At 45.2% G+C, this 27608-nt stretch overlaps 1 protein-coding gene across 1 annotated transcript in view; it reads left to right on the forward strand.

Moving 5' to 3' along the window:
- The window catches only part of LOC146771205 (E3 ubiquitin-protein ligase TRIM39-like), a 173634-nt gene that overhangs the window by 131360 nt on the left and 14666 nt on the right, over nucleotides 1-27608 (forward strand). The window contains exons 4-5 of the mRNA XM_085640297.1: nucleotides 6391-6413; nucleotides 13860-13912. Coding sequence (XP_085496423.1) covers nucleotides 6391-6413; nucleotides 13860-13912 — 76 coding nt within the window. The remainder of the gene's footprint in view (nucleotides 1-6390; nucleotides 6414-13859; nucleotides 13913-27608) is intronic.

Genomic DNA, 27608 nt, shown 5'->3' on the forward strand with positions numbered 1-27608 from the left:
GTATGACAATGTTCTGCATTCTGTCCATCAACTGTTGTTTTTGCGTTTGTCACCCCGAGTAGGACGGGTATGCCCAGACGTGGGTCCCATGCTCTCCATGCCACTGGAATCAAGCTATCATAGCTGAAGAGTGGTGAAATCCCGAAACTGGTCCTAGGATGCTTGTTTCCTGTCCAGGAAGGACCTGGCTTGGTAGTTCGGGCTAGACTGTTCCCATGAGGCACAGGGTCAAGACTGATTTGCATATGGCTGGGCTCAAACTGGAACGGTATGGTGAGCAAAAAAAGATGAACTTATGCCCAGATCTCTGTACTGGGGTGAATGTATGACATTGTTCTGCATTCGGTCCATCAACTGTTGTTTTTGCATTTGTCACCCTGAGTGGGAAGGGTATGCCCAGACGTGGGTCCCGTGCTCTCCATGCCACTGGAATCAAGCTATCCTGGCTGAAGAGGGGTGAAACCCCGAAACCGGTCCTAGGATGCTTGTTTCCAGTCCAGGGAGGACCTGGCTTGGCAGTTCAGGCTGGACTGTTCCCATGAGGCACAGGGTCAAGACTGATTTGCATATGGCTGGGTTCAAACTGGAACGGCATGATGAGCAAAAAAAGATGGATTTATGCCCAGATCTCTGTACTGGGGTGAATGTATGACATTGTTCTGCATTCAGTCCATCAACTGTTGTTTTTGCATTTGTCACCCCGAGTGGGAAGGGTATGCCCAGACGTGGGTCCTGTGCTCTCCATGCCACTGGAATCAAGCTATCCTGGCTGAAGAGGGGTGAAACCCCGAAACTGGTCCTAGGATGCTTGTTTCCAGTCTAGGAAGGACCTGGCTTGGCAGTTCAGGCTGGACTGTTCCCATGAGGCACAGGGTCAAGACTGATTTGCATATGGCTGGGTTCAAACTGGAATGGCATGGTGAGCAAAACAAGATGGATTTATGCCCAGATCTCTGTACTGGGGTGAATGTATGACAGTGTTCTGCATTCTGTCCATCAATTGTTGTTTTTGCATTTGTCACCCCGAGTGGGAAGAGTATGCCCAAATGTGGGTCCCGTGCTCTCCATGCCACTGGAATCAAGCTATCCTGGCTGAAGAGGGGTGAAACCCAGAAACCGGTCCTAGGATGCTTGTTTCCAGTCCAGGGAGGACCTGGCTTGGCAGTTCAGGCTGGACTGTTCCCATGAGGCACAGGGTCAAGACTGATTTGCATATGGCTGGGTTCAAACTGGAATGGCATGGTGAGCAAAACAAGATGGATTTATGCCCAGATCTCTGTACTGGGGTGAATGTACGACATTGTTCTGCATTCGGTCCATCAACTGTTGTTTTTGTACTAGCAATGCAGCTGATGCACTTATGTTTCTAGAGAAAGCTTCACATCCACAGGCGCCGCACTAGCAAAGCAGCTGATGCACTTCTGTTTCTAGAGAAAGCTTCACATCCACAGGTGCCGCCCTAGCAAAGCAGCTGATGCACTTCTGCTTCTAGAGAAAGCTTCACATCCACAGGCGCCACACTAGCAATGCAGCTGATGAACTCCTGTTTCTAGAGAAAGCTTCACATCCACAGGCGCCGCACTAACAAAGCAGCTGATGCACTTCTGCTTCTAGAGAAAGCTTCAAATCCACAGGCGCCGCACTAGCAAAGCAGCTGATGCACTTCTGTTTCCTGAGAAAGCTTCTCATCCACAGGCGTCGCTCTAGCAAAGCAGCTGATGCACTTCTGTTTCTAGAGAAAGCTTCTCATCCACAGGCGCCGCACTAGCAAAGCAGCAGATGCACTTCTGTTTCTAGAGAAAGCTTCACATCCACAGGCGCCGCACTAACAAAGCAGCTGATGCACTTCTGCTTCTAGAGAAAGCTTCAAATCCACAGGCGCCGCACTAGCAAAGCAGCTGATGCACTTCTGTTTCCTGAGAAAGCTTCTCATCCACAGGCGTCGCTCTAGCAAAGCAGCTGATGCACTTCTGTTTCTAGAGAAAGCTTCCCATCCACAGGCGCCGCACTAGCAAAGCAGATGATGCACTTCTGTTTCCAGAGAAAGCTTCACATCCACAGGCGCCACACTAGCAAAGCGAAAGCTTCACATCCACAGGCGCCGCACTAGCAATGCAGCTGATGAACTCCTGTTTCTAGAGAAAGCTTCAAATCCACAGGCGCCGCACTAGCAAAGCAGCTGATGCACTTCTGTTTCTAGAGAAAGCTTCACACCCACAGGCACCGCACTAGCAAAGCAGCTGATGCACTTCTGTTTCCTGAGAAAGCTTCTCATCCACAGGTGCCGCACTAGCAAAGCAGCTGATGCACTTCTGTTTCTAGAGAAAGCTTCACATCCACAGGCACCGCACTAGCAAAGCAGCTGATGCACTTCTGTTTCTAGAGAAAGCTTCACATCCACAGGCGCCGCACTAGCAAAGCAGCTGATGCACTTCTGTTTCTAGAGAAAGCTTCACACCCACAGGCGCCACACTAGCAAAGCAGCTGATGCACTTCTGTTTCTAGATAAAGCTTCAGATCCACAGGTGCCGCACTAGCAAAGCAGCTGATGCACTTCTGTTTCTAGAGAAAGTTTCAAATCCACAGGCGCCGCACTAGCAAAGCAGCTGATGCACTTCTGTTTCTAGAGAAAGCTTAAATATCCACAGGCGCCGCACTTGCAATGCAGCTGATGCACTTCTGTTTCTAGAGAAAGCTTCAAATCCACAGGCGCCGGACTAACAAAGCAGCTGATGCACTTCTGTTTCTAGATAAAGCTTCACATCCACTGGCGCCGCACTAGCAATGCAGCTGATGCACTTCTGTTTCCAGAGAAAGCTTCACATTCACAGGCGCTGCACTAGCAAAGCAGCTGCTGCACTTCTGTTTCTAGAGAAAGCTTCACAGCCACATGCGCTGCACTAGCAAAGCAGCTGATGCACTTCTGTTACTAGAGAAAGCTTCACATCCACTGGCGCCACACTAGCAAAGCAGCTGATGCACCTCTGTTTCTAGAGAAAGCTTCACATCCACTGGCGCCGCACTAGCAATGCAGCTGATGCACTTCTGTTTCTAGAGAAAGCTTCACATCCACTGGCGCCGCACTAGCAAAGCAGCTGATGCACATTTGTTTCTTGAGAAAGCTTCACATCCACTGGCGCCACACTAGCAAAGCAGCTGATGCACCTCTGTTTCTAGAGAAAGCTTCACATCCACAGGCGCTGCACTAGCAAAGCAGCTGATGCACTTCTGTTTCTAGAGAAAGCTTCACATCCACTGGCGCCGCACTAGCAAAGCAGCTGATGCACATTTGTTTCTTGAGAAAGCTTCACATCCACTGGCGCCACACTAGCAAAGCAGCTGATGCACCTCTGTTTCTAGAGAAAGCTTCACATCCACAGGCACCGCACTAGCAAAGCAGCTGCTGCACTTCTGCTTCTAGAGAAAGTTTCAAATCCACAGGCGCCGCACTATGAAACCAACATTATTCAAGTGCTGAAGACAGAGTCGCTGCACGCAGGGGCTGGCAGAGGCAGTGTACGCACATCCCGCCTTGTATATCAGCCAATGGGAAGCGGCCAACATGGACTGGAAGCGCACCAGTTACTGATGGGGGGCAGTCTAACACTGCTCATGCAGGACTGACGTCACTCGCTTTGCCCCACTACTCCACAGTGATGCTTAATAGCCAATGGGAGCAGTTGGTGTGTGCGAAAGTGGGCAGGAATGGATAAGTGGCCAAAAAGGCCTGAAAATAAACAAAATTGCTATGACAGGATACAAAAGTGGGGGTCAGGCTGCGAGGTACTGACAGGTTGTCGGCGATCTACCAATAGCTCGTAATCGACAGGTTGCAGACCCCTGCTTCAAATGTTTCTGGATTTTCTCCCCATAATTCTGGACAGTAATTTCATTGAAAATTAGCAAGCGTACAACCACAGGACGCTTGCTTATTATTAAACATTTATCATCCTGAAGTCCTACTGTAACGAACCAACATAGGGCTATGGGACGCTTACTTATTATTCTGAAATTTTATCATCCTGAAGTCGTACTGTATTACCGTTTTAGTGCCGCTTGGCCTTCTTAGATCGTCTCCGGGTTGCATGGTTCACTTAAGTGATGTAGTCTCTACATTTTACCAAACAGAAAATGTATATTTTTGTGCCTCACTCATCTGGCTTCCCCATGTGATTTTATTTTTCACTCATCTGTTGTTTAGCTCTCTACACCCTTCAATTTCATGGCCCGTTTTCATGATGTTTTTTACCATATTCTGATAATTTTCTCAGGTATCTCTTATATCTGTTTATCAGGTTAATTTTCAGTATTGTAAAACATCTTAAGAAAACATTAATCCTGTAAAATAGTTTATTACCATAACTGTTACTTATTTGCAGCGCTTCTCACCCTTGTCTTTGCTACTCCCTAGCCTGGGCATGACGATGAGGCGGTAACAGTAGAGGGACTGAAGGAAAGGCAGCAAGTGATAGAAAATGACCCATCACTGCGTGGCTCCATAATAAAGCCATGCTATGGTTGGCCATGTCCTTCTGTAAAGCCAAACCTGCTGCCTCCGAGACTAGCCCTACTCTTCGCCTCTTTAGCCAATCCAGAAGCTGCTTCACAGCATAAGAGCAGCGTCAAGATTGGTTGGAGCAGGCAAAGTCAGCTCTCCTTTGGAGACCGGGTCGCTGCGGATATGATCCCTTGCTCACTAACGTTGTGCGGGTAGGAAAGGCCTTGTGTGCGTATGCGGGGTTGCTCATAGGAAGACATCCATCCATCCTGACATGCGCACTTACACATCTTTAGACCCAGAGACTCTTCCGATGCTGTCTATAATGATGCCACGCCCCCGCCCACTCATAAATTGAAAGTCTGCTGCTTGCAATGTGCCGCCTGCCCACCCCTGTAATTTAAGCACCGGGAATATAAACTGTCTAAATACATACTAGGGTTCAGGGGGGCAGCAAATACACGGGAGCAATGCCCCCATGGTGAAATCGCACCTGGGTGGAATTACATCTAGTACATCAGGACTAGAATTTTGTGATTGTTGCCCCCCTTATGTCATGGTTTTCCTCCCTTATGCCAAGAAGCATCTCCAATGAGCTAGTGCCTGTATCTTGCCACAGTTACCCCCTATTCCAAACACTGCCTCCAGTCTGCCAGTAGCAGTGGTTTTCACAGTTGCCTGTTCATGCCTACAGTTGCCTTAAGTGTGCCAGTAGCAGTAGTTTTCACAGGTGCCCGCCCATACCAGCAATTGCCTCCAGTATTCCAGCAGTAGAATTTTTCCATAGGTCCCTTTATAAGCCACAAATTACCTTCAGTATGTAAGGGCCAATGGCAGACTAGGAAGCATTACATCATATTCTCACTCACATTTACTCAACCACACTCATTCATTCATTCTCACTCAGTCTACCTCACTCTCACTCATTCTTACTCTGACTCCAACATACTTACTCATACTCACTTGCTCTAACTCTGTCATTCTCATACACTCTGTATCACTCATTCTCTCTCCTTTATTCACACTCACTCCAGCTCTTACTCACTCATACATTTTCACTCCTGCACTCACTATTATTGTTGCACATTCTGACTCACTCATACTCACTGACACTCATCCTCACTTATTCTCACTCACTCCCTTTTAGTGGCTCTCACACACTACCTGTCACTGACACTCACTGTTACTTACACACACTCATGCTCACACGTACAAACACATTCACAAACACACAAACACACTCCGATCCCCAAGCTTGTACCCTACATACATTTAAAAGCATTTTTTACTTGTCATCTGCCACAGAAGTACTCATACTAGATCCTCGTGCCCCATTTTTTATTACACCAATAGTGAATAATAATCTATCATTCACTATTAGTGTAATATAAAATTGGCTGAAAATGAAGGCGGAGCACGGCTCCCTTCAGGATAACCTGCCTGTGTGTTCTTGGTACTCATTTTGCTACCTCTGAAGCCAGAGGTCGCACAAACAGTGTCAGGGGTCACAAGGGGCAAGCCAAGAGTCACAGTTGCGACCCCTGCCAATCCCTAAATGATGCCCATGCTTGTGACCCTGTTGAGAACATTATACAATGAGTCAAGTAACTCCATTCAGAATATCAGAATGTGCTGTGTTTTGTGACTCCATTCAGAATGACACTGTGCTATGTCATTACCATTCCGAATATCAGTTTCTGTTATATCTTGTGACCTCATTCTGAATATCACATTTTGTGCTTAGTCAGGCAATACACCAGAATGTGCTGTGTCATGTGAGCCCAGTCACTGTTTTCTAACCATAGACAGTTAAGTGTTTCACTCCTAAAAATACTGCCATTAACATCTCCTGTGGAAACTGATTTCACTGTGTTTGTTTCCCTGTTTTTCAGGATGTCAGAAGCACCCTAAGCAGGTAAGGCCGGTTTATTATCCTCCTGTCAGAGTGTAAGGAGCAGGTTTCAATGCTGCTGTGTGTAAATGCCACTACTGAGCTCACACAAAGTGTTAGGAAACTTTAAGATCCTCGTAAAATCAATTTACATTCTCAAAAAAAATCTTACGTCCTCAGAAACCTCCCCTGCGTCATCAGGAAACTCTCTTAAATTTTCATAAACCCCTGCAAGTTTTCAGCAAACTCTTTTGAGTCTTGAAATAATTGCCACAGAAATGAGCTTCTGTCCTCACAAAACATATTTGTATCTTTAAAGCCTGACTGAATTCCTAAGAAAAGTTCCCTGAACATACAGAAAACGCAAGCCCATTCTGGAAAAGACCCCCAGGTTTTCCTCAATTCAGAGTTGTGCATAATTTCCTAACTATAGAGACACATATGGTGGCTATGCTCACAACAATTGCAGATCCAATTTTCAGCCCTATTGTTAGGGATGTTAGATCATACACATATATCTTTATTTGGGGTAGAGGTGCTACCATGGTACGGCAGACACCCTGCCACCTAGGGTGTTCACCTGCTTAGGACAGTGTCCTTGGCAACAATTATACAAAATAATAAGTACTAGAGCACACATAGAAATTCCATTTAATAAAGAAAGTAGTCCTAATATGAAGTCCATCAAATTTGTTGTTCTTTTTTGTGAAGTTATTTTATTCCATTTGTAGTTTCCACAATGTTCGTTTTATATACAAGCAGGAACGGCCAATATCTGGTCTATACGAGCACAAGCAGCTGACACGTGTTTCGTCCATTGGGCTTTGTCAAGGCTGCAGAAGAAATACATACATTGGAATGGAACATCATCTCTCATGCGATCTTTTACGTAAAATTCATATGTGTCAACCTCATATAGCAGTGATGAGGCGAAGGAAAATAGTGACATGAGATTATATATGCCGGTCACAATGCAATGAGGATATTGTGTAAAAATGCATTGTAGCGTCAGCTCACCCAAAGCCATAAAAAGCGGTACCCATGATAGGTGATGTTGAACGAAAGATGAGAACCCAAGGAAGGGGGCCTAGAGAATGCCAGTAAATATTATAATACAAGCGAAAAACTAGATTTTGCATGCATTGTGCCCTATAAGATACGAAGAAATATGCATGTTTAGTGTACCATTTTGCATGCAAGGATAGAATAAACTTTAGTAGTGAGATTTAATAAGAATATAGAATACCTGAGCGCCCTGTAGTAAGGACAATGTCCAAAAGTAGTCCGAGAGATGCAGAGCAGATCTTGTCAGAATCTATTTAAAATATATATAAAATTGTATGTATATTCGACCATGCTGAGGGAAAAATAGTAGTGTGCGGAAAAGTAAACATTAGTACACCGCAAGGAGAGCGAAGTCTCCTGAGTAGTAGAAAGGGCAGTGCAAATAACAACATATAAAAGTAGACCAGTTCAGAATGGAAACTGATCACCCAGGTGAAACGAGGGAAGTGATTACATGTGTAGTGCAATACAATTAAAAGGGCCAATGTATGAATATTTGTCTTGTGAATTTCCTAGTGGAGTGGGAAATAAGCAAGAAGCATTTTATGACTGACTGGAGGTGATCGGTCAGTATAATACCAAAAGAGGCCATCTAGGGTAACCTACCAAACCCACACATTTCTGAAAACTAGAGACCCGGGAGAGTCCAGGGAGGTATGGCTTGCGTGGATCCCCCAACGTTTCCCTAGCCAGAATCCCTTGCAAACCTCAAAATGTTCTCAAATGTATGTGTGAGCAAGTTCTAGGATCACAGGACTGACACAAGTTTCCTGACACTCAGCGCTCCCCCAGGTCTCCCGATAAAAATTATACCTCACTCGTGTGGGTGGGTCAGGTACCCATGACAGGCAAGGGCCCAAATCATATTGTGGAGACTTCAAAATTACCCATCATAAAACGACCTGGTTTTGCAGGGAGGGGGGACCGGGGATTTTTTGCCCTTGGGATCGAGGCCATCTAGAGGAACCTACCAAACCCACACATTGCTGAAAACTAGACAACTCGGGGAGTCCAATGAGATATGGCATGCGTATATCCCTCAACGTTTTCTTACCCAGAATCCCCTGCAAACCTCAAATGTAAGTAAAAAAAATCACTTTCTCCGTAATTTTTTGCGTGTGATCACCGTGCCGACACAAATGTCCTGCCACCCAACATTCTCCTTGTTCTCCCGAGCAAATAATGATACCTCACCTAGGTTTGCAAGGGATTCTGGGAAGAGAACCTGGTGGAAGCCACACAAGTCGGATTCCCCTGGATGTCTAGTTTTCAAAATGTTATAGGTTTGCTAGGTTTACAAGGGTGCCAGCAGAGCTAGGAGTTCAAAGTCTACAGCTAGGCACTTCGCAACATAAGGGTAGGTTTTCACTGTAAAAATGTGGTGTATCCATTTTGTGTTGTGAGCCATTTCCTGTCACGGGCACCAGGCCTACCCACACAAGTGTGGTATCTTTTTTATCTGAAGACTTTGGGGAATGCAGGGTGTGTGGAATTTTGTGGATCCACGCAAATTCCAGAACTTTCCATCACAGAAATGTGAAGAAAATGTGTTTTTTTAATTAAGTTTGAGGTTGGCAAGGAATTCTGGGTAAGAGAACCTGGTAGAAGCCACACTAGTCACCCCATCCTGGATTTCACTGGGTGTCTAGTTTTCAAAAATGTATAGGTTTGCTACGTTTCCCTAGGTGCCGGCAGAGCTAAGGTTCAGAATCTACAGCTAGGCACTTCACAAAGAAAGGGTCAGTTTTCACTGTAAAAATATGGTGTGTTCACGTTGCGTTTCGGGACGTTTCCTGTCGCTGGCACTAGGCCTACCCACACAAGTGAGGTAGCATTTTTGCTGGGAGACTTCGGGAAACATAGAATAGTAAAAAAAGTGTTTTTGCCAATTGACTTTCTATGCATTTATCCCTTCCAAATGTAGGACAGTGTGTAAAAAAAGTATAATTTTCAAAAAAGCCCTCTAATTCACTTGCTGGTATAGGTACCCACATATATGGACTTGTGCAAATAACCACTGCTTCAAAATACCCTTTTGTTGTTCCCATTTCGGAAATACATAGTTTTCCTCGATACCTATTTTTCACTCTTTATATTTTACCGAGTGAATTGCTGTACACCCGGTACACAATGAAAAACCATAGCAAGGTGCAGCTCAGTTATTGGCTCTGGGCACATCGGATTCTTCGTGAACCTACAAGTCCTATATATCCCCCCAACCAGAAGGGTCCGGTGGAAGCAACTGTATATTGCTTTAAAAAATCTGTCATACTTAAAAGTAGTTACCGGTGACAACGTTGGCACAAATGGCTGAATTCTCAACTCATTTTCAATTTTCCCTATTTTTAACTGTTCGGTTCTATAAGAAAACCTTGAAGAATCTACACAAATGACCCCTTACTGAACTCAGAGTTTTGTCTACTTTTCAGAAATGTATAGCTTTCCAGGATCATTATTGCTTTCATACCCATTTGTACCAATAACTGAAAGGAGGTTTAAAGCAAAAAAATTGCAAAAATGGGCAAAGTCCCAGTAAAATGCCAAAACTTTGTAAATAAATTTGGTTTTCTGACAAAAGTCTGTCAGTCCCTGAAAGCTGGGAAGATGGTGATATCAGCACCACAAACAATTTGTTGATACCATTTGCAGGGAAAAAACTGACGCTTTCATCTTCTAGTACGTTTTTCCTATTTTCCCCCCAAAATGTAACTGTATTTTGGCTAATTTCTGGGTCCCCTCCAGGGGAATACACAAACCTTGGGTACCTTTAGAATCCTCAGGATGTTGTAAGAAAAGGACGCAAATTTGATATGGATACTTTATATGGAGAAAAAGTTACTAATATCACCTTCCAGCTAAGTAAGCTGTGGAGTGTCTAACGTATGTGTTTGCTGAATATTTCTTATAGTTTTGCCCTTTTGTAGGAAGGAGAACTGCCCATTTCTTAGCAAAATAGAGGTGTAGTAGTAGGATGTTATAATTTTCTTTGCCATATCACAAAGGGACGCCATCTTTGATCTACTGATATAAAGCTGCCGACCCTCCCTTGCTTCAGTCTCCTCCTTTCATGAGATCCTGGCTCCCCTGGATGCCCATATGAAGCTGCTGACCCTCCCTTGCATCAGCCTCCTCCGGAGCTTCTTTCATGAGATCCTGGCTCCCCTCGATGCCCATATGAAGCTTATGCAAACAAAATGGCATGAAAACACACCCAACAGTGGAGCCCTCTATAGACCAGCACCTAATCTGCTATCCCTTGTATATCTGTATTTCCATGTGGTTACTATGGGTATGTGTGCACACTGAATCGCACCCACTGTAACCATGCAAATCCCCTAAGGGGACCTAATAGTTTCAAAACACTAGCAAAGGTGCACCACAAATCAAACGTTAAGGAAAAGCAATAATATAGTCATTTCCCATATCAAGGTTATTCAAAAAAGAATTCATTTTTATTCAAGGATTATGATCATTATCATTTCTTTTTTTTAAAAACACAGAATTGTAAACACAATTTGGTCTTGACAGCACAGCCGACGCGTTTCGTCCTAGAAGCGGACTTCTTCAGGGCATGTGAAGGATGCAACAATCAATCAATCCCATACAGCATGAGCTAATACAATGCCAGAGTCGTAGATTCTGTGAAAGTTATCCCTTGTTTTGTAAGTTGGTTGAGAGTATATTGGAGCTTGAAATTCTATAGGATCACCATAGTTTTCCAAAGGCTGACCAGGTCACGTCATTTAAGATATATTCTTGTTTTATAAAACCGAAAAATAACAGTCTTCACAGTCAATATTCAGCTGCAAAGAACACCCAAAGATCCGGTAATAACGGCAAGCGGGCAGTGAAAAAATGACGGGTGACTCTGGCATTTTATTAGCTCATGCTGTATGGGATTGATTGATTGTTGCATCCTTCACATGCCCTGAAGAAGTCCGCTTCTAGGACGAAACGCGTCGGCTGTGCTGTCAAGACCAAATTGTGTTTACAATTCTGTGTTTTTAAAAAAAAGAAATGATAATGATCATAATCCTTGAATAAAAATGAATTATTTTTTGAATAACCTTGATATGGGAAATGACTATATTATTGCTTTTCCTTAACGTTTGATTTGTGGTGCACCTTTGCTAGTGTTTTGTGCCCATATGAAGCTGCTGACCCTCCCTTGCATCAGTCTCCTCCGGAGCTCCTTTCATGAGATCCTGACTCCCCTGGATCGCCATATAAAGCTGCTGACCCTCCCTTGCATCAGCCTCCTCCGGAGCTTCTTTCATGAGATCCTGGCTCCCCTCGATGCCCATATGAAGCTGCTGACCCTGCCTTGCATCAGTCTCCTCCGGAGCTCCTTTCATGAGATCCTGGCTCCCCTGGACGCCCATATAAAGCTGCCGACCCTCCCTTGCTTCAGTCTCCCCATCTTCTTTCATGAGATCCTGGTTCCCCTGGACACCCATATAAAGCTGCCGACCCTCCCTTGCTTCAGTCTCCTCTGGGGCTTCTTTCGTGAGATCCTGGCTCCCCTGGATGCCCATATAAAGCTGCTGACCCTCCCTTGCTCCAGTCTTCTCCTTCTTTCATGAGATCCTGGCTCCCCTGGGTGCCCATATAAAGCTGCCGACCCTCCCTTGCTTCAGTCTCCTTCTTTCATGAGTTCCTGGCTCCCCTGGATGCCCATATAAAGCTGTCGACCCTCCATGGCTTCAGTCTCCTCCGGCGCTTCTTTCACGAGATCCTGGATGCCCATATAAAGCTGCCGACCCTCCCTTGCTTCAGTCTCCTCCTTTCATGAGATCCTGGCTCCCCTGGATGCCCATATAAAGCTGCCGACCCTCCCTTGCTTCAGTCTCCTCCGGAGCTTCTTTCATGAGATCCTGGCTCCCCTGGACGCCCATATAAAGCTGCTGACCCTCCCTTGCTTCAGTCTCCTCCGGAGCTTCTTTCATGAGATCCTGGCTCCCCTGGATGCCCATATAAAGCTGCCAACTCTCCCTTGCTTCAGTTTCCTCCGGAGCTTCTTTCGTGAGATCCTGGCTCCCCTGGATGCCCATATAAAGCTGCTGACCCTCCCTTGCTTCAGTCTCCGGAGCTTCACTCATGAGATCCTGGCTCCCCTGGATGCCCATATAAAGCTGCTGACCCTCCCTTGCTTCAGTCTCCTACGGAGCTTCTTTCATAAGATCCTGGTTACCCTGGATGCCATTACAGTTAACGATGCCGAAATCTGGCCCGGATTGTTGCCAGATTGTTTCCCCAGCCTGCGGAGCAGCACTAGTGCGCGGCCATCTTGCTGTGGACTCAAACGACTCCCCCAATTCTTGTGATTATTAACAGTAGATTAGAGGCCTTGGCCATACCATTCACACCGATAAGTCATTGGGTAATTCATAGAGCTTCCTTCCAGGCACAAACCACTTTTGATCGAAATGGATCAACTTTTGAAGGACATATGACAACGTCTTATCCAAGATTCCTGTAAACATTTTGTAATCAGAGTTCAACTAAGATATAGGTCTATAGGACCCGGCGTAAGGATCATAACTACAGTTGCCTCATATTAGGAAGGTGGAATTTAACAGCTTTCCCGAGACATCTAATTAAAATAAGATACCCAGAGAGAGACGTAAGAATTTATAAATTTTAATAGCGTTCAGATGGGATCCAGTCTGGGCCTGCTGCTGTCCCATTACTGAGCCTCCGAACCTGTTCCCTTGTCTCTCCCTCTGTGATCCTTCCCCTACTGTCTAAAATCTGCTGTTCCGGAAGACGTGGGAGTTTTTGTTTTGCAACCAGTTTTTCATTACTAAGCGGTCTGGGTTCAAATCGTTCATATACATCCCACTAAAGCTAACCAACATCTTGGTTGTAGAAGATGGTGACAAGGTTTAGCCCGGCAGGGATTGGGTGTTGTAGTGTTGTGCTGTGGGTGCTGTCGGGAATTCACGTGTACTTCAGGTAAGAAGGTATTTATTAAGTATATACACGAGACTCCACCAGGGGCAGATGTAACCTGTCTCTGCCCCCCTCTCACTGAGCTAACGGCCGCTCCTAGAAGACCCATGGTGAGGCACTCCATAGCATCAGGTGAAGCGCACTGCTCTCACTGAGCTATCTGACTTAGCACACCCACATCCTGTCATAATTATTATTATTAATGACATTTATTAAGCGCATGGTTGCACAAGGAACAGTGCGTCCCCGCACATAAGATGTTAAAGTTACTTTTGGATATCGTTAAAGCTTAGACTGTTGTGTATAAACAGTAACTCACACTGAGCTCTAGTCCGTAGGTGCTGCTCTTAATACTGAATCTTATTTCAACTACAGGTCCTATGTGATGTTCATCCTTTGTTCCTGTAGATGTCATTGTTCTTTAATACAAAGATGATGTGTGTGTTATTACAGGTGTAATAATGTGAAGATTCAGAAACCAGAGGAGGTGGTGAAGAGTTATAAAGGTAAATATAATTGCGACGATTAGCTCTGAATATTACTGTTCATGAAAATGATATGGCGTGATATGGTGTGGTGTGGTATGGTATGGTGTGGTATTCTATGGTATGGTGTGGTGTGGTGTAGTATGGTGTGGTGGGCTATGGTGTGGTGTTGTGTGGTATGGTTTGGTGTGCTATAGTATGGTATGGTGTGGTGTGGTATGCTATGGTGTGGTGTGGTACGGTATGCTATGGTGTGGTGTGGTGTGCTACGGAATGGTGTGGTATGTATGGTATGTTATGGGATGTTATGGTGGGATGGATTGGATTGGATGTGATGGTGTGGACTGGTATGGTATGGAATGTTCTGATGGTGTGGTGTGGTGCACTATAGGGTGAGATCATGGTATCATATGGTATAGTGGTATGGGATGGTTTGGTATGGTGGCAATGGATGGAATGGGATGGCGGAATGGTATGGTATGGTTTGGTGTGGTATGTTATGGTATGGTATGGTTTGGTGTGGTATGGTGTGGTATGCTATGGTATAGTGTGGTATGCTATGGTATGGTGTGGTGTGCTATGGTATGGTATGGTGTGTAATTGTGTGGTGGGCTATGGTATAGTGTGGTGTGCTATGGTATGGAATGGTGTGGTATGCTATGGTGTGGTATGGTATACTATGGTATGGTGTGGTGTGGTATGGTATACTATGGTGTGGTGTGGTGGGCTAAGGTAGGGTGTGGTGTGGTATGCTACGGTGTGGTGTGCTACGGAATGTTATGGTATGTTATGGTGGGATGGGATTGGATTGGATGGGATGGTGTGGACTGGTATGGTATGGAATGTTATGATGGTATGGTGTGGTGTACTATAGGGTGAGATCATGATATAATATGGTATAGTGGTATGGGATGGTTTGGTATGGTGGTAATGGATGGAATGGGATGGTGGTATGGTATGGTATGGTGTGGTGTGGTGTTGTGTGGTATGGTCTGGTTTGGTATGGTGAGGTGTGGTATGGTGTGCTATGCTATGGTATGGTGTGCTATGGTATGGTGTGCTATAGTATGGTATGGTGTGGTATGGTATGGTGTGGTGTGGTATGGTGTGGTGTGGTATGGTATGGTATTGTGTGGAATTTAGTGGTAACGTGCACTCACGTCAGGGTACAGTTACTTGATTTGTGTCTCTAAACTTTGTTTTTTCCAGATCTTTCTACATTTCTACTTATCTCCATTCTGTATACGTGCTGCCGCATTTCCTTTGTTTAAATCATTCTTCCCCTTGGACTTTCCTGCTAAGTTTATCGGAAATGCAGATGCTGTAATTTCACAACCCACATTAATGATACTGCTAGGCTTGACAACTGCCAGCAACTCAGTTCCTGCAGTATTCTGGGACTATTGAATGGGAAATACCTCAGAATTTGGTATTTACCACATAACACATTCTATTTTCCAGAGTTTTAGCACCAACAGGGACCTAGCGTATGCATCTACACGGACCCAACGCATGCATCTAAACTGACCTGGCACATGCACCTACACTGACCTAGAGCATGCATCTACACTGACCTCGCTTGTGACCCTACACCAGAGGTCTTCAAACTTTTGGATGCCGAGACCCCCTTGTCAACATTTTGAGGTGTAAGGACCCCCTCCTGACAAAAATGTCTAAACCTGTAGGCAGGGCTACTGGAATTATGAGGCAGGTGAGGACCCAATTACGCGACAGGCTTGACTAAATTGTGTGGAAAGAAAATGTAAATGATGTTATGTGATGCAGCGTATTTTGGGATAGCATTGCTTCATTATTATGAAATTAATTTTTTGCACACAGTAACACAGAGGAAAGATTCCACCCCATCAGTACCTGTTTATAACCAAAATACAGCAATTAACATCAGAAAGATTTCTAGTCAACCTTTGTGAAGGGGCTTCCACTCCGCAGGAATACGTGCTGCCACATTAGAAGCTCACCTGGCCCTGGCCGGGAGCAGCAGGGGTCCCTTAAAACTCTGGCGGTTTTGTGCAGAGTTAAGCAGTTTATCCATGCAGCTTTCCACTCACTCACTCCCTCCCTTCCATCCGTCTCTCCTCTCCCAAACCCGGATTCCTCTCTCACTTTGCAGGCCATTTTCTTTCACCCCTTTTTACAACTTCTGAACTCTCCCCATTCAACCTCTCACTTCACCTTTAATCACCTCTTGCCATTCTGTCTTTTCACTGCCCTCATCTCGAACAGTCTCTCGCATTTATCTCATGGCCTCTCTGGCCCCTCACCTTCCGTGCCCCTCAGCACTTCTCATTCACCTCGTCTCTCCATTCAAATTTTTGTCTATTTGTATCTTACACCTATCCAGTCCCCCCATTCATCTTTCACATCTACCCTTTGTTCTAACAGAAGCACTCACCTTTGGCTCACACTCACTTTTTGCGTGTCCACACTTCTCTTCGGCACTTCACATTTCTCCTCATCCCTGACCTCTTCAATCTAACTCTCTCACTCCCTTGCTGTCCTCTCTCATTGCTCCTCACCAAGCATACGGGTCGGGCCCGTATGCTCCTCTCGGCCTGTGCCAATCTGCTTTTTGTTCCCTAATTCAAGAAGGCATGAGTTGTCTGTCTCGCTGTTTTGATGCAGGCCGCGCAGTTATGGAACTTGCACCCTCCTTTGCTTCGCTCCACCAAGAATCTATTATCCTTTAGGATGATATAAAAACCTGGCTCTATGCTCTGTAGGTCACCCCATTTGGCTGGTTCTCCTTATCCTTCTCTGTGTTTCTCATTGTCCTTCCGGCAGCAGATGGTTATTAGCCGCAGGACATCTTTTGGTAACAGTAGCGAACTACAAATGTAAATAATAATAATAGGGAGAAGCAGGGGAGCCACTAGACCAGAACTTCGGGGGGTGGGGGCTAACACTCCTAGCCACGGCTGGCACTAACACTGGTTACACACTCTGCAACAGTCTTTTTTGGTGCCCCACCCCCGTTTCCTTCTTCTCCATGAATTCCCTCACTACCACTCGCCAACAATGCACTTCATCTCTCTATAGCAGCTTTCTGACAAACATTTAATTTTTTATAGTGCTACTCATACTTTAGTCACACTCATTTCTGTGATCGGCATGATACATATTCTTTGTAGCAGGCACATTAACCCTCTGCACTGTGTGGGTGACAAGAGTGCCCATGTGAGTGCACGGTGAGAGATGCAACAGTGTGAGAGTAGGGTGAGTGGAGTGACTGTAGGGTGAGTGAGGTGGTCGTACGAATTTGAGTGTGGATGCAAGTTCAGAATGGGACGAATGAATGTATGATTACTGATGGGCTTGTTTGAGTGAGTTGCATATTGAGCAGTGAGGGGGACAGGTGAGTGAAGTGTCACATGAGTGCAGGGTGAGTAGTGTGTATAGGGTGAACAGCGCAAGTGCATTGTGAGTGCAAAGTGATCACTGTGAGTGCACGGTGAGCAGGTGAATGGTGTGAGTGCATGGTAATCAGTGTGAGTGCATTGTGAATGCTGTGAGTGCAGGGTAAGCGTGAAAGAGAAGGGCGAGAATGATGAGTGAGTTGTCTGAATGCAGGGTTTATTTCCAGGCACTTGAAGTAACTCAGCATGTTATTGGAGGCAGCGTAGGGTTTAAGATCTAAGTTAAAGCCCTGCTATTATGGCATCAATCTGGGATCGAGGGTGGAGGAAATAAATAATGTGCAGATCCTGCAACAAACTTCCAGTCCTATAGTTAGGGTAGCCAGCAGATTATTTTGATGGCCCAGTTGGTACAAAAATAAGCAATCACCTAAAACAGTATTTTAAACAGGTATCTGTGCATACTTTGAACAGCAAATATAAATAGAAAGCACTTTTAATTGTGTTCTAGGGCTGCCGCAATGATCCATGACTGATAATTAAAGAGAACAAAGACCGAAAAGTCACATAACGAATGAATACATACTTTTTTATTTATAAGTCTATTTGGTGTCAAGAGAAGGTCTTTGTAGGCTCTTTAAATAACACATGGCTCGCATTTTTCTTTTGGCAACCCTACTTTATATTCCTTTTTATTAAATGCATTCTCACACTACAGCAGTAAATCTAAAATACAAATGTAAGGAATAGGCAGAGTGAGGACCCAGGGGGTACTTGAAGGGGGGGGGCACTAAGCCTTTGTAACCAGTTCACAAAGGCATGCAAATATGCAAATGGTCTTTAAAGGCCTGTGAAAAACTCAGACGGATGTGCCGGAGATAAGACTCCAGACACTGCCCAGCTGAGCCTCCAGCAGCTCGAGTTGCACTGCAGCAGCCCGGGCTGAGACACAGGATGGAGGAAGAGGGGGGCTGAATCCCTTGGGCCTCGGCAGAAGTGTGCTTGGGAATGTGCGACCCCCTTTGCATTGCTCCACGCCCCCCCTGGGGGTCACGCCCCACAGTTTGAAGACCCCTGCCCTACACTGACCTAGCGCATGCACCTACACTGGCCTATTGCACACACACACAGTTTATAAGATCTTCCCTCACAGTCTACACTCCCACCCTGCACTCGCAGTTAGGCCCGTCGCATCGCGCACATATGCTCTCATGCAATGCACGTACTCACACACACAACACCAGACAACAGTAGAGTACTGTTGCACTTTATTTCTGCAGATAATTCCTGAATACTATTTGTCATTTTCCTGCTACAATTTCTGTAATTTCAGCCAAAGTGGAATGTGTACCCTGTAATATCTGGTTGAGTGGAACCGCATGTGGTAATACTGCATGTGATAATACTGCATGTGGTTATGCTGCACATGGCAATACTGCATGTGGTAATACTGCATGTGGTAATACTGCATGTAGTAATCCTGCATGCGGTAATCCTGCATGCGGTAATCCTGCATGTGGTTATGCTGCATGTGGTAATACTGCATGTGGTTATGCTGCACATGGCTATACTGCATGTGATAATACTGTATGTGGTAATACTGCATGGGGTTATTCTGCAAGTGGCTATACTGCATGTGGTAATACTGTATGTGGTTATGCTGCACATGGCTATACTGCATGTGGTAATACTGCATGTGGTAATCCTGCATGTGGTAATACTGCATGTGGTTATGCTGCACATGGCTATACTGCATGCGGTAATACTGTATGTGGTTATATTGCATGCGGTAATATTGGATGTGTTTATACTGCATGAGGAAATCCTGCCTGTGGTAATACTGCATGGGGTTATGTTGGATGTGGCTATACTGCATGTGGTTATGCTGCACATGGCTATACTGTATGTGGTAATCCTGCATGCGGTTATATTGTATGTGGTATTACTGCATGTGGTAATACTGCATGTGGTAATCCTGCATGTGGTAATACTGTGTCACTTGGAATACAAGTTGGGCAGAACCTTAAATGTTCGAGGCATATGAGCTGCAGAATTCATACTTTTGCATAGATCGCCATCTGGTGTTGGGCTCGGATGATTGCAGTTTGCTGTTGTCTTGGAAGAAGTCTTTGTAGAGATAGGTGACTCCCTCCCTTGATTGATATTGCGCATGGGCATCGACTCCATCCTCAGATCGTTTTTTTCCGCCATCGGGTTCGGATGTAACTTCAGCGTTCCGGTTCAGTACCGTGTTTTCCAAACCTTTTCGACGCGCAAACCATCACAACTCGACGGTATTGTTTTCGTTCACGTGCTCTTCGACGCGCTAACTCAAAAATACTCAATTCCGGTTGTAGACGCGGCCGCTGGGCCTATCGGCGCCATTCGGGCCTACGGCTAATGGAAAGGACTCCATTTAAGAAATACCCCCAGTTTGGAGCTAAATTTCCACACAGCGACCACCACAAGGTCTGCAACCTTTGTCTCTCGCCAGAATACGAGGAAAAAGATTGCCAAGCCTGCGCCTCCTTTCGATCCAAAAAGACTATCCATGATCACCGGGCTTGATGACACATTATGGTGGAATAGGCTGCACCGGTGCCAGAAGACATCTTCGATGAAGGCCCTGACGTTCCAGAATCCGAAGCTGATGACTCCGATGACCACATAACTCCAGGTCAACGAGTGAGTACAACTGCCCCTGCACCTAGCCCACCTGAAAAAAAGAAGGCTCTGGTCAAAACTTCGCCTTACGGTCTTAGTCGCTACATATAGAAAACTTCAGAAGCCCCGCCTCCAGGCCCGGCTCCGAAGACAAAGGAAAAGCCTTCCGGCCGCTCGGGACCGAGCAAGCCGCATATTGTGCCCAAAAAAACACTGTCGGTGCCAAAATCGGGAATACATCCTACTCCCGTTACCTCCAAAAAGGCCTCGGCATTGAGGTCTTCAGCACCGAAAGACCAAAAAGCCTCGGATCTGAACAAACCCCGAAAACCTTTAGATCCGAAAAAGATTTGTGACTCGACATCGAGCAAAAAAACCCTTATAAGGCTCCAGAGCAGAAATCAACACCACGTTCGGAATTGAAAAAATCGGCCTGAAAGGTGACACAAACCAGGAAGAACTGTTTCAACCAGATCCTAGCGATCTGAAACAAAAGACATTGCATGTGGACCCTAAAACAGGCCATTTTGTCAGTCTCCCAACAAAGAAGAGGAAATTGAATACCTCACACACTCCTGAGGTGCCTGTGAAGAAAAGAGACTTTGCCAATTCACTCCTAAGACCCTCTTCTCCTGTTTTTCCTACTAAGCCTTTGTCTCCTACAAAGTCTCTCATACACTTTCCTAGAGTCTCTCCACCACCACAGTATGATGATGACCTAGGGAAAGGGGGTGGACATAATGACCCTTTATATGACCCTGATGATGACACTGCTATACCACAGGACACATGGGCAGATTACAATGATCCTGCAGATCCGCCAGACCTTCCTGACCCAGATGCATACCCAACACGGCCACCTCCCCCGATGACAACATAGGGTTTAGTCAGCTTATTGATAGGGTTGACCAGTATCATGGCGTACAAATGCATTCAGACCCCATGGAGGAAGACTTCCTGGTAGATAATTTTGCCCTGTCCCAAAAGACAATACAAATATTGCCCATGCTCAAAGGTGTCATTAAACACGCTCCAGACGTCTTCAAAGACCCTGTCAAGACCATAATTCTCAATCCTCGCATTGATAAAAAATATAAACCTGCCCCCAATGATCCCACCTACATTGAAGGACAACTCCCTTTAGATTCTTTGGTAGTGTCCAATGCAAGGAAACGTGCCAATTCTCAAACCTCCGGTGATGCTCCACCTCCAGAAAAAGAGTCTAAACTGCTAGACGCTTCAGGCAAACTATTTACCTCCCAAGCAACTAATCACTGGAGGATAGCTAATGCACATGCACTGCTTGCCAGGTATGATAGGGCTCACTACGATGAGCTTGAGGACCTAATTCAGCATTTGCCTGACCAATACAAGGCCAAAGCCAATGACCTGGTCCAGGAGGGCAAGTTAATTACAAATGCATCCATTAAATGTGCCCTCAATGCAGCAGACACCGCATCTAGATCTGTCAACACCAGTGTCTTACTACGCAGACATGCATGGTTGCGCATTTCTGGTTTTAAACAAGAAGTGCAAACTACTATCTTAAACCAGCGTTCGACCAAGAACACCTGTTCGGTCCAGCTGTAGACACAGCTTTAGAAAAAATGAAGAAAGACGCGGACACAGCAAAATCTATGGGATCATTACAGTCTCCATCAACACGAGGCTCCTTTAGTCGCTCCTTTTACAGGGGCGCATCCAAAAACATCAGCGCAGACACTGCTTCCTCCTCCTACAAAAGCCCCACACAAACTTCCCCCAACAAGGGATATTTCAGAGGTGGGTACAGGGGAAATAATAACAAAGGCAGAGGCCGAGGTAACAACACGCGCGCCTCCCCCACTACCAAACAATGACTTCCCTGCACTCCCTCCAGACTATTCCACTCCGGTCGGAGGGAGACTCTCACAGTTCCTACCTGTCTGGAACTCCATCACCACAGACAGGTGGGTAAAGCAAATGATCCAGTATGGTTACTGCCTGGAACTTACTGCAACTCCTCCCAACATCCCGCCAGTATCCAATGTCCACGGGACGTCTAACGCTCCTCAAACAGGAAGCTCTCTCACTGCTTCAAAAGCGCGCAATAGAACCAGTTCCCCTACAGCATCAAGGGACAGGGGTTTACTCCCTGTACGTTCTTATCCCCAAAAAGGACGGTACTCTCAGACCAATACTGGACCTCAGACCTCTCAATCTCTACATACAGTCAGATCACTTCCACATGATCACTCTTCAACAAGTCCTTCCACTGCTGCAACAACGCGACTTCCTTGCCACTTTAGATCTCAAGGACGCCTACTTCCATATTCCTATACACCCTGCTCACAGGAAATATCCAAGGTTTACAGTGGACGGCCAACACTATCAGTTCAAGGTTCTCCCATTCGGAGTAACCACAGCACCCAGGGTCTTCACAAACTGTCTTGCGGTAGTAGCCGCACACTTGCGGAGACAACAGATTCACGTGTTTCCATACCTGGACGACTGGCTGATGAAAGCCAAGTCACACAGCCAGTGTGTTCACCACACTTACAAAACAATTCAGCTGCTCCACGACTTGGGGTCGCAATAAACCTCACCAAGTAACATCTGCAGCCCTCCTACCTACATCAGTATCTAGGAGCCACAGTAGACACTTCCAAAGCTCTGGCATACCCCAATCCAGCCTGGATAGCCAGTGTGCAAACCCTCATCACAAAGTTTCAACCCCAACTCTCCCTTCCAGCTCAAGTGTGTATGCAGCCCATACGAATGATTGTTTTCAGCAACAGTGGTCCCCAGAAAGGGAAATGGAAACCAAAGGAATGAATATAGACTCAATCGTAGCTATATTTAGTGGACTTGTCCAGCCGGACAGAGGTCTGATATTTACTTGTAGGCTTAGGATATAATCATACTAAACAATACATAAGATGGGACACAATCCTGTGTCCTATTTAGCCAGTAGAGTACATAAACAAGGGAAAAAAGCTTTTCCGGTTTGTTACACAAGGAGGATATACAGTGTGACAAGAACAAATCGCTACAAAACACCTTTACAGCGGAATGAACGAAAGGTTTTTTGCGTATAAGGTGCTTTAGTGTGTTGACGGAGTTTCGATCCGTTTGAAGAATGAGCGGATCATCATCAGGACTTAAATAACATGCCTGTTAAATAGAGCCTCATTAGCCTGGGGGAGCAAGGGGGGAAAAAAGATACATAAGCGAAACAGTTAGGAGGATTTCAGATAACTAGGAACGTAATAGTGGCAACGCAGTGACAAAAACATGCATTTCAGACTCTGAAAGTTCTGGTTAGCATGCATTAAGATACGAGAGCCACATAGGAAGAGGTAGGTTGTGAGTCGTATGGGACGTGAAAAAAGGCTGGTGTGCTCAAGTGGTATATGGACCATGTATATAATATGATGTGTAGACAAGGTGTGGTTGTTAACCTACTAAGGTAAGGCCACGATGGGGCATTGAGAAGAACAGTTAGATAAGTCGTTGAGCCATGCTAAATAGTTAAGTGCACAGGCAAGTGTATGCAGGAGTGTCAAACAAGGCGAGTGCAATCGCTGCGAAATAGGTTAAAATTATGATGAGTGAGGGTGGGGGATTGTAGAACATGCTTGGACACATAATCAGTCAGGCGTCTTAGTGCGATAGTATCAGCGGTGATGTTGAGTCTAACCAAGGAGTGTGGGAGGGTAAAATAGCGCGCAGGTAGCATCTAGTCAATAATTCAGAAACAATTGAACGGTTGTAACGTTCTGACAGGTGCATACATAGGCTCAGTTACATACTAAATAAAGAAACTCAGCGCGGTGAAAATTAGAGATGGCGGCATTAGAAGCACTTGGATTAAAGAGAGTAGCCAGGTGCATACATAGTCTCAAACACGTGCTAATTAAAGAACTTCAGTACAGTATCATTTCGAGATGACAGCATTAACATCAATTGGATTATGGAGAATAGCCAGTGCATATAGAGAAGTATAAGCAATGGCGTGGTCAGAAGTGATCAGAAGTGAGGGGGAGGCGCTAACGTAAGGAGAAAAACAAGGTGAAGACGCCATTTTGGAAGTGTTGGTTGTGCATAGAGGGGAGTGACCTGTAGTTTATAAACAGAGTTATGATGACATATAATTTACAATTGCAAAATAAAACAACTTTTTGGGCAATTTAGAGAACATAAACAGTATCGATCATACACATACACATCGGAATTATGCTATATCAATGAGGCCCAGTCCTCAAGGCGGTTCAATCCAGTATTTAAGCTGTCTGTTTTTAGGATCCATTTAACTTCTTCTTTGTTCAGTATTTTCGAGATGTCGCCTCCTCTTGGAGGTAGTTTCACCACAGTGATAATAACCCAACGAATATCGTTTTCAGAGTGTCCATTTTGTTCGAAATGTTCAACCAAGGGTGCATTCGCTGTTTTGCACCTGATTCTGCTCCTGTGTTGGGAGATTCGTAGACGGATCTTTTGTGTTGTTTGTCCAACGTATATTTTGTTGCACGGGCAGAGGATGGCATACACAACATCGCATGTATTACAGTTTGTGAACATTTTCAATTCAGTTTTGATATCTTTGAAAACAAACTCTTTGGCCTCAATTGTAAAATCACATACCACGGAGTTACCACATTTCGAGTGACCCTTTCAAGGTGCAAGGGACCAGAGATCATTCAATGTAGGGTGGCTTTTTTTGTTGCTGGGTAATGCTGCACGGACAAGATGATCCTTGATGTTTCTGCTTTTCTTAAAAGCGAACATTGGACGTTCCAAGTTGAGGGATCCTGCACTGAGAACCGGCCAATTTTTTATGATAGTTTTTCGTATTGCATTTGAGACTGGGGGGAAGGTAGTTACGCATACCAGACGATTAGAGTTGATTTTTATTTTGGGCTCCAATAGAACCTCAGGGGGGGCAGTACCATGCTCTTTTCATTGCATTACGAACAAGTCTGCGGGGGTAGCCTCTACTGGTCAGTTTGGTACATAGTGTTTTGGCTTCAAGGAAAAAATCATCCTTTAGGGAACAGTTCCTTCTGATCCGTAGGAACTGAGAGAATGGGAGTGAATCTCGGAGTGCCCGTGGATGGTTACTATCATAGCTCAATAAGGTATTACGTTCCGTTGGTTTATGAGCGTGTCCTCATTATGTTTAATTTTTAGGTGAAGGAATGAGATGGATGTTTTATCGTGGGTAAGGGTGAATTTCAAGCCACCGCAGTTGTTGTTAAGCCAGTGGAGAAATGATTCAAGAGTAATCTCACTGTCCTGCCAAATCATAAAGATATCGTCTATGTATCGTTTCCATTTTCCAATGCATGAGCGAAAGGGATTAGTGTCTGCTAGTATTTGGTTGACCTCAAGAGAGTCCATGTAGAGAATGGCCAGATTAGGGGCAAAATTAGCGCCCATCGAGGTACCTTTAAAGAAGTTTCTAGTGAGACAGACCTCCAGAAGTTGTAGGATAAAGTTAGTGGAAACTGTGTGTGGCTCATAGGAGTGATGGCCTCTTGCATTTTCATAGACCCTCATGCAAGACTTCAGATGCGCCCTTTACAGGAATGCTTAGCACGTCAATGGAACCAGGCTCAAGGTCAGCTTTCAGATCTGGTGTTGCTGGACAGCCGCATACATCGCTCTCTGCAGTGGTGGAACACAAAAAACCTTTCCAGAGGGCGGCCGTTTCTAGACCCAGTTCCACAGATAGTGCTAACAGTGGACGCATCACTCACCGGCTGGGGAGCCCATCTCCTAAACCACACAATTCAGGGCAGGTGGACCCCTCAACAAAACGTGCTCCACATCAATCACCTAGAATTACTGGCATTATTTCTAGCATTAAAATCATTCCATTCATTCCATTCTCTCTCAGGAGAGTAAGTGAGATCCAGGCTTTAACCATACAAGAACCATTCTTACAAATACATCGTAACCAGGTGGTTCTTAGAACAAATCCCAAATTCCTTCCCAAAGTAATCTCTGCTTTCCATCTTAATTAATCTGTAGAGTTACCCGTGTTTTTCCCAAACCCAGATCCCCTAGCAGAGAAAGCTCTTCACACACTTGATGTCAAAAGAGCTATACTTTATTACATTGACAGAACTAAACCCTTTCAAAACACAAACCAACTGTTTGTAGCTTTCTCCCCACCTCATAAAGGAAACCCCATCTCCAGGTGGGTAGTCAAATGCATCCAAATATGCTACAAACAAAAGGCAAAACGCACATTACCAATTCCCCTTAGAGCGCACTCAACACGCAAACTAGGGGCTTCCATGGCATTCTTAGGGAACATCCCCTTAGATGACATTTGTAAGGCAGCAAGCAACATGGTCTACGCCACACACCTTCACCAAACACTATTGTGTAGACGTGCAGGCAAAACAACAGGCTTCTGTAGGCCAGGCTGTTCTTAAAACACTTTTTCAGACCACTGCAACAGATACAGGTGACCACCGATAAGGGAGGCACTGCTGTATAGTCTATGCACAGTGTACAATCTGCAGCTCATATGCCTCGAACGGAAAATGCTACTTACCAGTATGCATCTGTTCTTGGCATGTAGAGGTGCAGCCTATCACACACCTACCCGCCTCCCCGGAACCTCTATCTGTTTCTGTGCTATCTTACTTAGATACATTCACATGGACATCTTTTCTGTTTCTTACAAACTCCATCATTGCCCATCATGGCGAAAAACAATGTGAGGATGGAGTCGATGCCCATGCGCACTATTGTTCAACGGAGGAGTCACCTATCTCGTGACTACGAAGACTTCTTCCAAGACAACAACAAACTGCAATCATCCGAGCCCAACACCAGATGGCGATATATGCAAAAGTATGATATTCTGCAGCTTTACATGCCAAGAACAGATGCATACTGGTAAGTAGCATTTTCCTTTTAGTCCAATTGGTGTTTACACAGAACTGTAATTAGGAATCTCTGGGCTGTGGCTTCTGATAGGGCAGTGGAGTTTAGTAAGATATTCTGGCTCAGCCCCTGTAGTGTTTCTACAAGATAACTGGGTCTCGAATATGTCTGTAAATAATTGAACACCTACATTGTAATCTTGCTTTGTTCCCACTGTAACCTTCTGACCCACAAATGATGTGCGGTGGTTTATTTCCCTAAATACTTGGAGTTTTAAATAAATTTATTGGGAAAATGTGAAAACCCTCCCACACAACCCTGTAGTCTTGACTTCACTAGAGTTTAGCTCAGGCATGGACCGGCCCCTGCTGGAAGTTAATCAGATTAAAATGATCCTCTCTCCAGCTGCACCGACCTGAGGTAGAAATGTTTATTCCCTCTCAGATATTCCTAAGGCTAGACAGGGGCCTTGCGAACATGGACCTGAGATTGGACATCTCAAGAGATGGACCTCGGCTTTCCGGCCTTCACGTTACAACCAAATGTCTTTCGTCCACAGCACTTCTGATCAGAAACTTAACTGTGACCCCCAAATCCTGGCTGAGGTCCAGTAGGAATAGGAGGTGGTGTCTGTGGACAGCTAAAGCCAAAGGCAGTGTCTGCAAAGTCTGTGGGAGTCTAAAAGACACGAGGACCACCAGCAAGATGTGCAGAGTGGTATCTATGCATGAGTGTACCTGCTGCTGACTTACACCTGGAATAACAACTGTATCTATAAACTAGTACAGTATACCTTATAG

Source organism: Triturus cristatus, unplaced genomic scaffold (assembly GCF_964204655.1).
Source record: "Triturus cristatus unplaced genomic scaffold, aTriCri1.1 SCAFFOLD_255, whole genome shotgun sequence".
Classification (NCBI taxonomy): domain Eukaryota; kingdom Metazoa; phylum Chordata; class Amphibia; order Caudata; family Salamandridae; genus Triturus; species Triturus cristatus.